The 16,931-nt window shown below is 38.9% G+C and overlaps 1 protein-coding gene across 1 annotated transcript; it reads right to left on the bottom strand.

The window, feature by feature from the left end:
- Window positions 1-222: 222 nt before the first annotated feature.
- LOC117292542 (4-aminobutyrate aminotransferase, mitochondrial-like) lies at window positions 223-16,638 on the bottom strand. Its single transcript, XM_033774633.1, has 15 exons — window positions 16,199-16,638; window positions 13,278-13,378; window positions 12,813-12,845; window positions 9,551-9,668; window positions 8,579-8,628; window positions 7,059-7,139; window positions 6,377-6,469; window positions 5,459-5,518; window positions 5,224-5,287; window positions 4,640-4,788; window positions 3,788-3,925; window positions 3,408-3,575; window positions 2,335-2,481; window positions 1,272-1,383; window positions 223-791 (listed from the first exon to the last, which is right to left on the bottom strand). The coding sequence occupies exons 1-15, from the start codon at window positions 16,311-16,313 to the stop codon at window positions 664-666; spliced, it is 1,557 nt and encodes a 518-aa protein (XP_033630524.1). The 5' UTR covers window positions 16,314-16,638; the 3' UTR covers window positions 223-663.
- Between the last annotated feature and the right edge of the window lie 293 nt (window positions 16,639-16,931).

Below are 16,931 nucleotides of genomic sequence, written 5' to 3' on the forward strand. Positions count from 1 at the left end.
ACAGTCAGATTTGTTTTCTTGTCACAAATGCATTTACAGAAAATAACAAAAATTAGTACTACTAATCATTTATAGAATGAACTGTTTATTTACCTTTTTTTAATTTTGTTTAATTAGACTGCCATCTGAACTTTGTGTTTGACTTTATTCATGAATAGAGGCAGTTAAGGTAACTCCACTAATGTTGTTTATTAAAATCCATCATCTTTATAACATATCTTGTCAAACAAACTTTTGGTCTTGGGTTTGAATCCCACCTGAGTTTCTTGCGTAATTTGTATCTGCTGGACGCGGTGTACAGTTTTTATCCCACATCCTCAATGTAATGTGCCATACTTGTCGACCGCATGAGGGCACTCTTATAGTATTTTTATCACTTCCGGGGTATATAGCCGATTCTTCCTGCACAGCTCAATTAGCGTTCTGTCCTTGCTTTATAGTAGTTGCTTTAGAGGTCTTATTATCCGTGGTGCATTCGATATCTGTGGTGGTAATGTGTTCCAGTCTTCAATAACTGTTTTGGCATATATGAATGAATAAACCCCTAGAAGTGATACAAATATGTTTGAGAGCGCCCTTTGGTGGTCCAAAATACTAGATTTGGCAGATGTTGATACCTTCTCCTTTGGGTCAAGGTAGACACTCGTTGGCGGAATGATCGAGTTATTGAACTGAAATATCAGCCAATGTGCTGTCCAGTGCATCCAATGCGATGTCCACATGATGAGGCTGAAACACCAATGATGGTCTGAAGCGAATGGACTGTGTGCCGCATGTTCCCATAAAAACACCTACAAAAGAAATGTATAATAATATTAATAAAATAATAATAGTTTATTGAATTTATATTACGCTCTCTCTAAGACCAGCCTGATCGAGGGTGCATGCCTTCCCTTTAACACCTTAAACAATTTCTAAATCTGAAACCCATAAACCACTGTTTGCCGCATCTGAATTGGTGACTACGACTGTGTCTAAGGGTGTTACTATGGATGTCCAATGCATAAATGATTGGATGATCCAGCCGGAGCCAGAATTGTAGCCCCCAATTTTATTGCCACATCGTGGCTTACCCAGCGGGCTGCTGGTGTAGTCAGTAAGACAAAAGACAGACGAGACGTGTCAAGTCAGTTGTACCTTTTACCAGACTGCTCCGTAACATGGCTGTGTGTGTGTGGACCGCACACTAGCCGGCCTTGAGCACGCCTGAGTGATTTATAACTTAACTATGTAACTCACTTTCCTTATGAGACAAGACAATATTAACTGACCTTTGTTCTTCACAATACGAGAGACTTTTCCCATGGTATCGGGGTCCTTGCAGTCAATGGCAGCAAATGTTCCCATTCCACGGGCCCTGGATAACAGATCTGGATACTTGTCCTGTTGGAAACAATAATGAGGGGAGATTGCCTTGGATATATAATGATGGCAATGAAAAAATAATAATTGCAGAGTACGACAAGGTCAGAAAACACCGATGAAGAGATCATCTAAATGGTGTTGTCATAAGCCAAGGTATGATTCAATCAACAAATTTGAAAAACAAGATATTTTTCCAGCAAAGTGTTATTTTTTTTTAAACCTCAACTTGGTGTGCTTTTTGCATTGAATGGAAGCAGGTTAGCTAATTGGAATCTTACACTGCCTTTCAGACAGGTTGACATCCAATCTTGGACCAGAAACAAGTTTTTCTATACACTCAAACCTTAGACCAGATATACACTGGTTCAAAACAGACCATGGGCCAAATTTCATAGAGCTGCTTAAACACACACAGCACCTTACCAAGACAAAATTATACTTACTAAAGCATAAAACCATTTAAATCTTGAAATGTTAATGAGAGAACATCTAAGATCTAACACCCGTTCAGACAGGCGCTCCAGGGTCATGCCAGACCAAATTCTGAATTAAGTACATGAAAAGATCGACGTCTGAAACAGTTAGGAGAGACTGGATGCCTTAGAAGTTCGAAAGATCGATCTGCAGTTGTTCGGAACAACTCTGGAGCGTCTTGGTTTAAGACGCCGATCTTGTCATGAGATGAACCTAATGTAAATATTAAGTTCGCCTGTCTGAAACCAAACTTTATTTAGGTCGACCTAGAGTTGCTCCTTATCTATTTGATTTGGCGCGACTCTGGCTCGCCTGTCTGTAGCGGGTGTATACCCATTTCAGGCAACACTCCAGAGTCGCGCCGAACTAAATCCTGAATTAAGTACATGAAAAGTTTCATGTCTGACCAACTTAAAAGTGACTTTGGCGAGCCTGTCTGAAACGAGTGTTAAATAAAACAAAAAACAGGTGAAAGAAAATCTCCAACATACATACCTGAAGACTCTTGAGTCCATCTAGAAGGACCTGTCCAGACTCTCTGGCTACTGTGATCAGATTATCTCTCTTGATGATGTCAAGGACTGCTCCTAGCAGCATCAACTTGGGTGGGTCTCCCATCCAGGTATTGAACACTCTGCTGGGCTGTGGGTAGAGTTGGAAAAAAAATGCTGAAGAGTTCCTCACAATATTTCAGGCAACAAAGTTTATTTAAGTTCTGCCTTGATGCAGGTATGATCATGGCCAAGTGGTTTAGTGTATCAACTCAAGTTCTGATGGTTGAATCATTGGAGTGTGGGTCTGGTCATGACAGTGTCCTTGAGTAAGGCACTTAACCATAATTGCTTCTCATAACCCAGGTGTATAAAGGGGAACCTGAGAGGGCTGAGACAGTATTGTGTTGAAAACCTCTTGGCACTGATTTAAAGCCATTGGACCCTTTCAGTACAGGAAAAAAAAAAAAAGTTCACAGATTTACAAATAACTTACAGGGTTTACAGAAGCTAGTGGTGAAATACTTCTCTTGAAATATTATTCCATGAAATGCTTTACTTTTTGAGAAAACAGTAAAACAATATCAATTCTCGTTAACGAGAATTACGGTTTTATTTTAAACACATGTCATGACACGGCTAAACGCGCGGATACAAGGGTGGGTTTTCCCGTTATTTTCTCCCGACTCCGATGACCGATTAAGCCCAAATTTTCACAGGTTTGTTATTTGATATAGAAGTTGTGATACACGAAGTGTGGGCCTTGGACAAAACTGTAATACCGAAAGGGTCCAATGGCTTTAAGCAGCATGTAGTTGTAAGCTCCACAGGGAGTTGAGCAACTTTTAGGAATGGTCCAAGTATGCCTGATGACGAACAGGAATAACAAAGTACCTTGATCTAGTGCTCTATTTAGTAAATTCACCTGAAATAAACTGGCCACTTCCATTTTCTCATGGTCTTGTTGATATGATAAGGAGTAATTTCAGTGCACATGTGCTCTGTATGTAACAAAAAAACACTATTGTACCATTGGTCCCTGATCAAACTTGCTCCCTAAAGTCCACCTCATCTTACCCCGTCCACAGCGAACTCATCCTTGAAGTAGTACCCTCCAGCCTGCATCTTCTTACTGAATACCACCATGTCTGGAGCCTCGGGGAGGTTCCACGATTCATATGCCCAGAAATGTCCAGTGGTGCAACAACCCGTCTGTACCTCGTCAACGATGAAGACAGATCCAAACTGAAAACAAAAGTGTTCAGAGTAAAAAACCTGGAGTAGCTTGGCCCACAGTAAGATACTTATAGTGAGGTGACATGACCCTCTTTATATCAAATGCCATGTGGTGTGCCTATCTTCTCAGCTTACCTCAACGCTCACATAACCCTCTTGGGGAACCTCATCTCTCCTACATCACTTCTCTTACATCAAAACCTCAATGTCATGAGACGTACCTGTTTGCATATCTTCTGTAGCTGATGGAAGAAATAGGGGCTTGCGTGATTGTCACCTCCTTCAGCCTGGATAGGCTCGATGATCATGGCAGCTACATCCCGGCCGGTGGCTAATCCCTTCTCCATCTGCTCTACCACCTAACAACGAGGCAAAATAATGATGTATGAAATAACACTTACGACCGTAAAAGTCCGACTATCTCCATCTGCTCTACCACCTAACAACGAGGCAAATAATGATTTATGAAATAACACTTACGACCGTACAAGTCTGACTATCTCCTTCTGCTCTACCACCTAACAACGAGGCAAAATAATGATTTATGAAATAACACTTACGACCATAAAAGTCCGACTATCTTGTGTTTTTAAACAAAACCACCTTACTGCTATTTATAATTCAAACTGCTCATACAAAAAATTAAATAAATGTTCTCTTTTTAGTGCTTGTTCTAAATGCAGCTCAAATGTGACACTGTGTTCGTCTCGTTTTGACTATGATCTTCTCTGGTCCAGTTAAAGTTTTCAGCTGCGAGCCATGCAGTCTTGTGGACTCCCACCCCTAAATTCGAGCCATAGACATTAGGCGGGGATGTCAGAATAGAACACATTCTTGGAGTGGTTCCATTTAGCTTTATGACGCTGTCTCCATCTTGGTCATGTTCCCTGTATCGAATAATAATAATGAATGCTAAAAATCATTTTGCAAATAGGAACCAGACTATGTTGTTCTTCCAGCCTCGTTTTGGTAACATTAGAAAAATTCAAGATGGCTGCACCATGATAAAGGTCAATAGCCAGCAGACCCAAAGCTAGATTTGAAACCACCAAGACTTGAAAAAAGTGCTTTACCTCCTTAAGACATCTGTCTTCCTCGGCTCTATTCTCAGCTTCAAAATCCTCGAGGGGATACTTCATCCTTGGGAAGGAGGCGTAGGGCCAGTCCATGGAGGGGATGTCAAGACGGAAGATTGGCTTGGAGTGGGTCAGTGTCAGACAGCCTGGTGGGGGTAGAATCAAAGAAGGGTTCTTGATATTTTCAAAGATTTGTGTTTGTGTTGCGATGTTTATTTTGTGCCATTACACCTACATAATAATATAACTTTAAATAACCTGTACTTGTCTTTGAAACTGCCATCATGAAATAAATGTTTATAGAATTGAATTGAAAGAGAAGGAAATGGATTTAGAGAAATCCAAAAACAAGTGCAAGCAACTTTTGTAAATTTGGTATTTGACTTTTGGTTTTGTCAATCTATAAAAATGTGTATTTTTCAATCTCAAGCAGGGTACCAGTAGCATTAGTTACCAGTTCCAGGTCTTGATGAAATACTAAAAGCGTGACAAAAACAGCACTTTGCTGCAAAATTATCATCAGGATTAATACAAAATTAAATAAATTTGAACATGCTTATATCTTCACAAAGTAGACTTACCAAGAGTCCTTCCATGAAAAGATCCCTTAAAAGACAATACCGTGTAGGGAGGACATCCAGGCTCCTAGGAAACATAAGAAACAGAAATTTTGAAAAATTATTTTGTATAATCAAGTCAATCTTATAAACGAACAAACAGGAAATTCTCAAACATCTTGAGGCTTGACTCTTAAGAATCTTACGGATGACTCTAAAAATCTTAAAGATGGCGTTCATAATCTTATGGTTGACTTACCTTACCAATAACACAAGATTCCAATTCTTCTTGAGTAGGTGGACCTCCTCTTTTTTTACCCTATAAGGAAAGACAACAAACAAAGCTTAAAGGTAGAGTACTTTCCACAAATCATGGTCTGTCTGTTTGTCTATTTGTCCGTGTATCTGTGTGTTACTCCCAGTACTCACCCTTTACCACATCAACGCCTGTTTGTTTGTGTTCTTGTTGAAACAGGTGTCTCATATCATGGGCTGTCTGTTTGTCTATTTGTCTGTTCAACTGTCTGTTCCTTCCAACACTCACCCTGTAACACATTACTGCTTGATTGATTCTCTTTGGAGTAGTCTGTCTATTTGTCCGTTTGTCTGTCCATTATGTCCAACATTCACCCTGTACCACATCAACGCCTGCTTGACTGCATTCTCATTGGAGCAGGTTCCACACATCATGGTCTGTCTGTTTGTCTATTTGTCTGTTTATCTGTCCGTTACTTGGAAGTGTCTTGGCTGTGCAGTAGAGCACCGAATTAAAACTCTGGTGTTTGTGATCAGCAGAGTGTGGGTTCGAATCCCCAGCCGTGACACTTGTGTCCTTAACCAAGACACTTAACCATTGCTTTTTTGCATCGTCCTCCGGATGGGATGTAAAGTAAAGCCATTGGTCCCATGTGTTGTGTAACGCATGTAAAAGAACTCAGTGCACTTTTCGAAAAGAGAAGGGGTTCGCCCCGGTGTTCCTGGCTGTGGCTGCTGTATGCGCCGGAACACCTTGTAAAACCCTTATAAGGTGCTAAATAATTGGGTCTCAAAATTCATCACTGCAATTACATATCATTCTGAAAGTTTGTATATACTCAGCGCCTTGAGTACCTTGTTTGGTAGATACGTGCGCTATATAAGACTTCGATATTATATTATTATTACTTCCATCACTCACCCTGTACCACATCAAGGCCTGCTTGACTGCGTTCTCATTAGAGCAGGTTCCACACATCATGGTCTGAACACGACTCAACCCCTTAGGTGCCACCTTGGTAAGTTGAAAACAGAAAAATCCATAATAAATAAATGACCATGAAGTAAAAACTTTACCATAACAGTTACAGGAAGATTCATAGATGGGTTACTACTCTAAAAATTAATTAACATCAAATTTACTTAGTTAGAAGTTGTTGATAGTTTAACCCTTCGGTATACAGATTAATTTTTAAAAAAGCAAAAAAAAACATGTTCAACCGTGTTTTTCTCAAAATGTTTCAATAGCACCCCCAGTTGAACTCACACCAAACGCAAACTCAACAATCTCTCTAAACAATCGAATGAGGGAGGTATATTTGGGGGTTGTAGTTTTTAAGTTCTGGCTGTTTACGAAAGTCCAATTTGATGTGTTTTGGGTGAGTCACTAGCGACCGCCTTGTGCATCAAAGGGTTAAACTAGAATGGTTTGGCTCATTTTTCAACCCAAAAACCCAAAACAGTCGAGTCTAAGAACCCTTTTCAAAAGTAATTTCTGAATACATAAGCCTCAGTTTGACAAATTCTTACATTCTACAACTTCATTATCCAATGTGTTTCTAATGACATATCGGAAGGTGCTAGGGTTTGGTGTCCTTACTTACCGACAGTAAGACGTTTGCAAGAGTGCTTGGAAATGAACCACTCGGGAAGACTCCAAGTGCTGGTCGATTCACCAACAGACTCTGAATACAAATAGAGTTATCATAATCACATCAATCATCATATATCTGGCAAACATACACAGAGCTGCCAATAATTAGTTGCATTTTGCAATCAAGGAGAAACTTAAAGACATTGAACGTAATCGGGAAAAAGCTTCCATAATTGGGAGGTTGTCAAAGTCTCTGTTAAAAAAATTGTTTGAAGCTGCTTATTTGTAATCTGTCAGTCAATGTAAATTTTATTGTTCTCTTTAAAAAAGTTATCCGCTAAGAGGCTTTTGCATGAGCCACTTTACAAATGTCTGCATTATTATTATTAACTTATTGATCATCACAACTTGAAAAGGTGGGTTTGAAATACAACTAAAATCTGCAAAACATTATCAAATTTTGTTGTGGGTGTATTTTTAACTCCTGTAGCCCTTGTGAATGTCCATGTAAAACATGGAAGCCGCAGATATGCATTGGGTGAACAAACAAAATGTTGACGAATCTGCATTCATGCATCTGTAGACTGGTGAAACCTCCATACCAGCACTTGCTTTACACAGGGACATTTTCCTCGTTTTTACTGATTGCTCCTTAAAGGTTATAACTTAAGTAAGCAAGTCATAACAAAAAGTAAACAAATCTCCAAGCACCTTAGATGGTACTATAACCCATAACCTTGCTCTTAAATTCTTACACTCATCCTCCTGACCTTGGACTTCCAAACCACAGGGATCCCTTTTGTTAAGACACCTCCTATATAAACACAACAGGATCCATTTTCATAAAGCTGCTTTAAAAGCAGACAATTTGGCTGAGGTAAAAAATTTGTGCCTAGAAAAAAACTAGCAGGATACAGTCAGAATTGGTGTGTCATAGCTCCATGGTCACAGGGTATTTTGGTTTGTAATTTTTTTCTGGCAAGCATGGGCTACTTTTTCTGCTCAAAGGATCTCTATGAAATTGGGCCTAGGCCTTAAAGAAAGGGTGACAGACTGCCACAAAGTACCATCCACTCCAGGGTAGCATTGGTTGAATGGGTTTATTATGTTTTTCCAGCTCAGGGGGTTTTAAAATCGAGGAACCCCATGGCTTGTGAACTCAGTCAATTGTGGAATTTGTAGAAAGGGCCACTGTTGGGCAGGAAAATGGTTTTTAATATTTTATTTATTTATTTTATTTTATTTTAATTCTTCGGACAAAACAATACAACAAGCAGAGGCCGTCCAGGGAAGGGCAAAAGTCAAAACACTGTCTTCAAAAAAGATGTGCCCTCCCAGACTTAGCTCATAAAGGGAAAACATTTATATACTATACATTAAACACTCTAAAATTGCAGTAAAATTTTAAACCAAAGATGACAAGTAAAAAGCAATTACACAAACGATATACACAAGAACTACCGTATAAAGCATACCACAATAAAACTAAGGCCCTTAAAAGATTCGGGTACTATGGTTTCAATGCCTTACCAGATTTGCAGGATCTTTCATAACATCAATAATAGCTGGATGGTTGTAACCTGAATAATGATAAATGATTATCAAAATAGTTTTGAGGAAAATATTGATTGCACTTTAGTCTACATGTATAAAGTTACACGCCTATGTTCCGATACCCCTATGTTCAGACACCCCTATGTTTCGTTGCCCTTAAGGTGTTTTCCACAAGGGATTATTAGAAAATTGGGTCGTCCGAACATAAGAATGTAGGAATATGGAGCAATAAACCTTCCTCAGGTACCCCAACACACAAACACACACCCTTTTTGTTGACCCAGTAAATCAACTTCTCTTTGGTCCTCCATTATTTGGACTTTGTTTATTTTAACCAACGTCCCCATTGGCTTTTTTGAAATGTTCAAAACATAGGTGTTTTGGAGGTGTAAGAAAAGTTCACATTTCACTCAGACAAACTTTGTATTTCCAGACAACAAGAAATAAAGATTGATGAAAACAAAAATGGGTAATAAAAAAAAATTCACAGCCCTTTGAAAGAATGTTAAGTATGAGGGAACACACATGTAAAGGTTTGCCTCAAGTGTAAAAAACTAACAATGCTGCCAAAAAAAAAAGGCTTTATACCTCAGCAAAGAAACAAAATAAGAAAACCGGTGTTCTCTTTGAAAACTTTTCTGTCCGAAGCAAACAAACCCTGGCTTGCTTTATTCCCTGAGGGGCCGATAAGGTTATCAAAGCAACCACATAAAATTCATTCTCAAGCTATAAGATCCTGGACCCAATTACATAGAGCTTCTTAGGCATGAAAAGTAGCTAAGCCCTACAAACTATGCTCAGCAGAAATAGGATACCAGTCAAAGTATCACTTGACATGCACAATTTGTGACTGGTATCCTGCATATTCATGCTAAGCAGAAAATTGGTAAGCAATATTTGCTGCTATAGCAGCTCTATGTTATTGGGACCTGGTCTGTGAGTGTTTACCGATTGGAATGGATGAAATCTGAGCAAATGTGTCCAATAATCGGTTGCCGTCTACGTCGACCATGTAGTTCCCAAGGCATTTATCATAATCAACAAAGGACTGCACAGTGGCAGCATTCTGAAAAGAAATTAAATAAATATTATTGGTTTAGAAGTACAGATGGGAGGCGAGGGGGGTTTAGGTACTCATGCACAAACCTGGAAAATAACAAAAACATACACAGTTAACATAATAGCGTTCTAACCCGCTCCCCCAATCAATATTCAAGGACTGCACAGCTACTAAATAATATAGTCAAAAGAGACAAAATAACTTGTAGTGAGATAGAGGACATGTATAAGCCAACCCCCCCCCCCCCCCCGAAAAAAAACCCCACAGATCGTTTTGCCACCCAAGCTGTGTCCACAGTCAATAATTAGAATCTATATTTTGACTCACTATTTTCTGCATACCTTCCACACATCCCATGGGTCATGGTCATCGTCATGGATTGGTAAATAATTCAAAAATTAATTATCATGAAAATGTACTAAAGCACTGCAGATGTTGATATAAATTATTTTGAGAGTGGACCTCCTTTAGAGAAAACCAATTTTGAAAATTTTTCAACTACGTACTTGTATCTGAGAGAAATGATTCAGGCATGAATCGTTTCTCTATTCGTGAATGCTGCAACCAGTAAAACGTTACATTTTGTTGCTGTTTTCTCATCAAGTAGACATTCAGCTGATACTTCCAAGTGTTACTTTCATTGTATCTCTCATTATAAATTGGCCTACATTGTAAATCATCACCATACCTTTAACATGTTTTCCAATGCATTTTGATAATAACAAAAATTAAAAATCATACATAAAATGGTCATTAAAATGGATTGCAAAACAGCAAAATGGTACGCAAAAAAACTGCAACACTTGCCAAGAAACATCTGTCTGACGCTATTGAGACCTAATCAAATAACCATAGCAGCGGGACTGTGCATTAAAGCAGTATCTAGCCCACAATGTGTAAGAAGCCAAAGCGTAACTCAATTATCGCATTGGCAGCCTATTATGGCTGGAAATAAGACGTTTTCAAGGATCCGTGTATTGATTGATTGTGCTGTTGAGGCTGCTACATGTACATGTACGCATACCGTATAATATAAATGTGGAAATGCCTGTACTTGAAAATCTATCACAGTCTCGACCGTCTCTGTTGCTACTCCTAGAACTACAAATGTATGAGGTTCATTCATGGAGACGGTAGCCATGTTTCTAGAGTACTGTGTTGCTTTCCAGGCGTGAATTTAACAAAGAGTTAAGACTAGTCTTATCTCGAGTTAGGACGAGTTACTAGTCGTAAACTTAGGACTAGCCATTTGTTTTTAATATCTCCTAGGACTAGTCTTTAGTAAGGACTCGTCCTTACTCTTACTGAAATCGACCCCAGGTCCTACAAGGAGTAGGTCCCATTATTAAATGTTGTCCTAGATGTCTATGTTGAATACTAATTCATTCTATAACTTCATTGTTGTTGTTCAGGGTAATTCTTAAAGGTTTTTTGTTTCACATTACTTTTAATATCTGTAATACAATAGAATCTGTGATGTTAAATAATATTTTACTGAGCTGTTGACTGTACAGTTTTCCTGGGTGGATTTAATTTATAAACAAATCAATATAAAGAGATTGTCAAACAAAGCCGAGGCCCTATCTGGATACCTATCTGGATACAGAAGGTAAATGAAAAAAAAATAGGAATTGAAACTTTGCATGGTGGAAATACGATATAGAAAGGTTTGCGGTAACACCATGTAATGACTATCTCTGAATGAGTTGGGGTGGTTCTGAAAAGAACCGTTGGTTTCAACTCTTTCAACTCTAAATGAAAGAAAGAAAAAGTACATGTTGCCTAAAAGAAAAATTGGGAATATTAATGCCCAAAGTTGATCTTACGAGTAGGACTGTTTTTGGAAGGTAGGGGTTAAAAGTTTTCAAAGAGCTAAGAATTTCAGTGGTTTTACACTTGCTTGCTCACAGGGATACTTATAATAACATCCAATGATTCTAGCCTGATATTATTGCTGTCAGAGGTCATTCATGCATAGTAATTTGTACTGTACCAGGACTCTGCATCCAATACACTGGGATTGAATTCCAATACAAGTTTCTATTAACCCCTTAAAGGGAAGGTACACTATTGGTAATTGTCAAAGACCAGTGTTCTCACTTAGTGTATCTAAACATACAGATGTATATGCATAAAATAACAAACCTGTGAAAATTTTAGCTCAATTGGTCATCAGAGATGGGAGAAAATTATGAGTTAAAAAACACCCTTGTTGGACGAATTTGTGTGCTTTCAGATAGGAATAAAAGACTTCTAGCTAGAAGACTTTTATTATTTTAGTGAGAAATTACCTCTTTCTCAAAATCTATGCTACTTTAGAGGGAATATTTGCTCACAATGTTTTATACTATCAACAGCTCTCCAATGCTCATTACCAAGTCAGTTTTGAAGTTAATATTTGTGTTGAGTAATTACCAAATGTGTACCTTCCCTTTAAGGGACCATAGTTCCGCTGCATATGGCCACACTATTTGACCTACATGAACTTCCACTCAATCATGAGGGTTAAAGGAAAGGTATGGGGCTAGATTGACATTTTCTAAACTCCATTGCAAGAAACTCAAAAATCTGCAAAACCAATTTCATATTATGCACTAATGAGACCTACTCCTTGTCTGGCCTGGATAGCAACAGAGTAAAGTCTAGAACCATGGCTATTGTCCTTTGGCAGACGATTTCATCTTCAAGTTTAATTATAATAATAATACCAACCGTATTTATAACGCATTTTGCCAAAGGATATCAAGGGCCAGGTATTATTACTGCAAGGAGTGGGGCAAATTTTTGAGACCTAATCCTTAACTTTAAGCACCATGTAATGGTTTACAAGTTGCTGTGGGGCAATATGCTGCCAATCCAGCCAGGAACACCAGGGCGAACCCCATGCGTTTACACAACACATGGGACCAATGGCTTTACGTCCCATCCGAAGGACGAAGCAATGGTTATGTGTCTCGCAGAAGGACAAAAGTGTCACAGCTGGGGAATCGAACCCACACTCTGCTGATAAGAAACACCAGAGTTTGAATTCGGTGCTCTTAACCGCTCGGCCACGACACTCCCACAAAGTTTACTCTTTAGTTAGTATGATCATTAATATTTATTTTCCCTCAATGATAAATTGACCCATTCAGTGAGCATTTCACCTACCTTGTTCACTGCATCCAACTCTTTTATAAGTTCCTGGGAAAAAAAGAAAGAAAACAATTTAACTAAATCACATAAAATCTTAAGAACAAGTATAATGAAGTTTGACCAATGGAGACCCTAGAAGGTATGATATAGGATTGAAGAGCTGACACTGGCAGTGTTCATGTTTGTTTTTTTATCAACCACATACATTATGCAATAACAAACCTGAGAAAACTTGTATATAAAAGCATTATGACTGTTAGTATAGCTGTATATCACGATGTCCTCAATTTCGATTTCAACAACCAAAATCAGCGATTGTGTTTTCTTTAGCTTTTCAGATACAGTTTTGTCGAATATGATTTAATATCAGATGGGAATATCAGAAAAAAGTGGTTCCAGCATGAACTTCATAATAAGTAGAGTTTCAAAGTAAAATTCCTCGATCAGCAATTGAGGAGCAAACAAAAAGACTGTATTTACCTTAGTTTTGGGGCCAGGCACTTCAGTTTTAACTAGAGGTCCATCGTACTCATTTGGAACCAGTTTTTCAATTCTGGCACTGGAAGTTTCAACATGGGCACCTAGTTAAAAAAATGATAGTTATAACACATAATGTTTACAACTGATCTTAACAAATTAATAAAAAAATCAATGTGTGGTGAAGAGGTTTTCAAGTAGTGGTTTAATCCCAAAGATGACCTGGTTCTTGATAATTTTACCAAGACGAAGTTGAGGTAAATTATCAAGAACCAGGCCTCGGCGGGTTTAAACCACTAGTTGAAAACCGATTCAACACACTTTGATTCCCATTCATAAATACCTTTTCGGTCAAAACATCATAACTTTTTGGTCAAAAAGTAAAATAATATGCAGAAATTATAATTGTTTAATGATTTCTTTCAACACAACACCCCTCCAGCTATGAAATGGTAAAGCCCTCTGCCGCCCTCGAGTAAACAACTCCTTATAAGGGAATGCTGTGCGCGTCGCGCGTATCGCGTGATGTGGCACAACTGTCCTGGCCGTCGACCAATAGGAATGAAGAAACTGTCTTATAAGGACAGGTGCAAGCTTGCGTGTCACGCCCATGTTTCAACACTTTTTACTGGTCATAATCAAAGGTTTATACACACCCATGGACGTGCTCTCCACCAATAGGAATAGCGAAACTGTCTGAGGTATTTATGAATTCTAAATCATAAAACAATCAGACAAAGTGCGGTAATCGGACGTGAATCTATGTGTAACGTATTGGCTGGGTTTGGGTCCTTTGGTTCCTCACGTACATGTACGTGCGGAGTAGTATAGTAAGTAGTAATAATCGGGAGGGCTTGAAGTTGAAGTTGAAGTTCACAACAGACAAATGACAAGTTGAACTCCAGTTAATTGATGTCTCTTAACGTAACTATTTTATTAAGAGTTCTCTGCTCGAGCTCTGCTCTGTTCTCCAGTCTCACCCAAAACTGCTTTCTTCTTACATTCCTCTACTTTATTCCCATCATTGTTATTAATCATCTTCCAAATCACAATATTATTAATTCAAAACAAACCGCGCACACGCTCGCGCTTAGTAATTTTCTCGCGCTTGGTAATTAGCTCGCGCTTTGCAGTTGGTTCAGGATAGATCACTACATATGTATACAAAAATATCAAAATATTTCACGTTGTATTGTATCTTGTCCATTTATATGCCACTAATAATACTGTTAACTTGTTTGTTACAGTAGACCTTGACAAAAGGAGTACAGCACCCCAGTTACTGGGTCTAAGTATTGTCTAAATATATGCCATGTAAAGGTTTGCAGTTAATTAGTAATTGCTAAACAAAATGTTTGCACTCCATCCTTTTCAATTTTTTCTATAATTAAATAATTTGCTCTCTTGGAACGCCAACAAGAACAACTGCCTTGCCACAGAGAGATAACTGGGTCCTTTTAATATTTCTTGAATTAAATGTCCAGCTCCAAATATACCCATACCATTAAAAAGGGAATAAAAGGGTAGTGACGAGTTCTTTAACGGCCATTTAAAACCGGCAGGGTCGTTGCTGTGTGATTTATCGCACGGCAACGATCCTGCAAGGTTTTAAACGGACGTTTCAAAAAACGAGTCACTACTCTTTTACTCCCATTCATAAATGCCCTTTTGTTAAAAAGCGTTAAAAAAAATACAATTATATAGACACTTTTCAAATTCAAGGTTTGAAGTATTTTTTTTCAAAAACTTTGTGAAGAATCTGTTTGATGCGCCTGGGTTGTGTGTACGCGCGCGCTTAGAAGTAGATAAGGCGCGCGCGCTTAGAAATAGATTACGCGCACACCCTTAAAAATAGATTACATGCTGTTACCAATAGCTATAAATTGCGCGTTCCGCGCAATACTATTGGCGTACGCGCAAGCCCGACATGCAAAAGCCAATCGGTTATGAACAGCTCCAGCTGGTCATTACAACCGTTTACACACCCAAAGTGACACGCTCTCCACCAATAGGAGTAGCGAAACTGTCTGGGGTATTTATGAATTCCCAATTGTCAATGCTACTTTTCTACTACATCATGTAAAAATGAGCCGATGAAAATAAAAGAGAGCCATTACATTAATCAGCCCTACAAGGCTGGCTAGAGGAAGTGGTCTTCTCAAAGATAAAGAACTATGACTATGAGTATGAGGTTTGTTTCGCTATTATCTTGAGACAATAGTCGATCGAGCGGAAAAGTTTCCGTATGGCGCCACCACTTGTTCATTTGATACGAAATAATGTAGTATCTAATTTACCTCAATAAGATATCCCTTTTAGTAAAAATGAGTGAAAAAGTGGTGGCGCCATACGGAAAGTTATCCGATCGAACCTCCAGTGTACAGAGGATTTGGCATCTACATAATATGGAATTTGTGTTCTGTGTTGGCAGTCAATTTCACAGACCCCCCTGAATACAAACAAAACAAATGACCTTCAATATATTGCCAACAACAGCTGATATAAATAATTAATAGCAACAACAATGTGACCATGATATGGTCTGACCAATATGGTGTGGTCAGTGTGGAGGTCATTTGTTTTTTTGTGCATAAATGTACCTCAGCCTCAGCACAAACTTAATCATATTGGTCTCTCGTTTCAGCTGATATTGCTCCATGGGATAACTATTCTATTGAGCCATGACATATTGAATAAAAATGCAAATAGGCCATGAACCATAACTTGTTTTTTTGTTAGCAAGTGTATTGATTGAATGAAACGACGGGTCGTTCTGTCAGACTCAACAGCTTGCTCCCATGACAGTGACTGTTACGTTAGTGTCATAATGTATCGGTCAAACAGAACCATTCCTTATCCCCCTGGCCTACTTTAGTACTACTATTAATTTATTCAATTAGGCCAACAACAAATGCGATGATTACCTCTTGTTAATAACGGCACAGTCTTCAAAGTCCCACTTGCATTCCACTCAGCGGTTCTCGACAACACAAGTGATCGGCGAGACGCAACCGATAGCCATTGCATTACGCCAGCCATTTTGATGATCAGCCCACTTCACACAGCGAGAGAGTTCACAGTGACAATCAGTCCGCCTTCGCTCCAGTCTGCCTCGGGACGGTTTGGTGTGTGGTGAATTGGGAAGTTTACGTTGACCGACTTCTCTACCCCCTCCTGCGAGCTTTAACCCTGCCCACTTTGATTCCCACAAAATATTCTTTGAAAATACGAGTCTTCAGGTCAACGAGAACAACATGCCCTACACCACACACAACCAGCCAGGTACGCATCCAAAAAGTTTACATACGGACGTTCTGCCTATCTTCATTACACAATCGTAATCCCTTTACACTGTACACGTCACAACAAGGGAATATGACCACATTTGGGGGTCCAACGGACCGAAGCACTATATACTTACTATACGCGGTGTGAGCGGCCGGTGTACAGGAATATAGCCATATCTCGGCCCCATTACGACCCATACTCTCATACGACCCATGCACAAAAGCAATGGTACAGGAATGTAGCCATATTCGGGGTCCATTACGGCCAGAAAACTGTGCACAACAAACAAGCATTGGAAACTAAATGGCAATTGAGTAATCATGATTATTATGACTTCAAACAATGTTTATAGAAGAAATAATAAAGATG

This window comes from Asterias rubens, chromosome 7 (genome assembly GCF_902459465.1).
Source record: "Asterias rubens chromosome 7, eAstRub1.3, whole genome shotgun sequence".
NCBI classification, from domain to species: Eukaryota; Metazoa; Echinodermata; class Asteroidea; order Forcipulatida; family Asteriidae; genus Asterias; species Asterias rubens.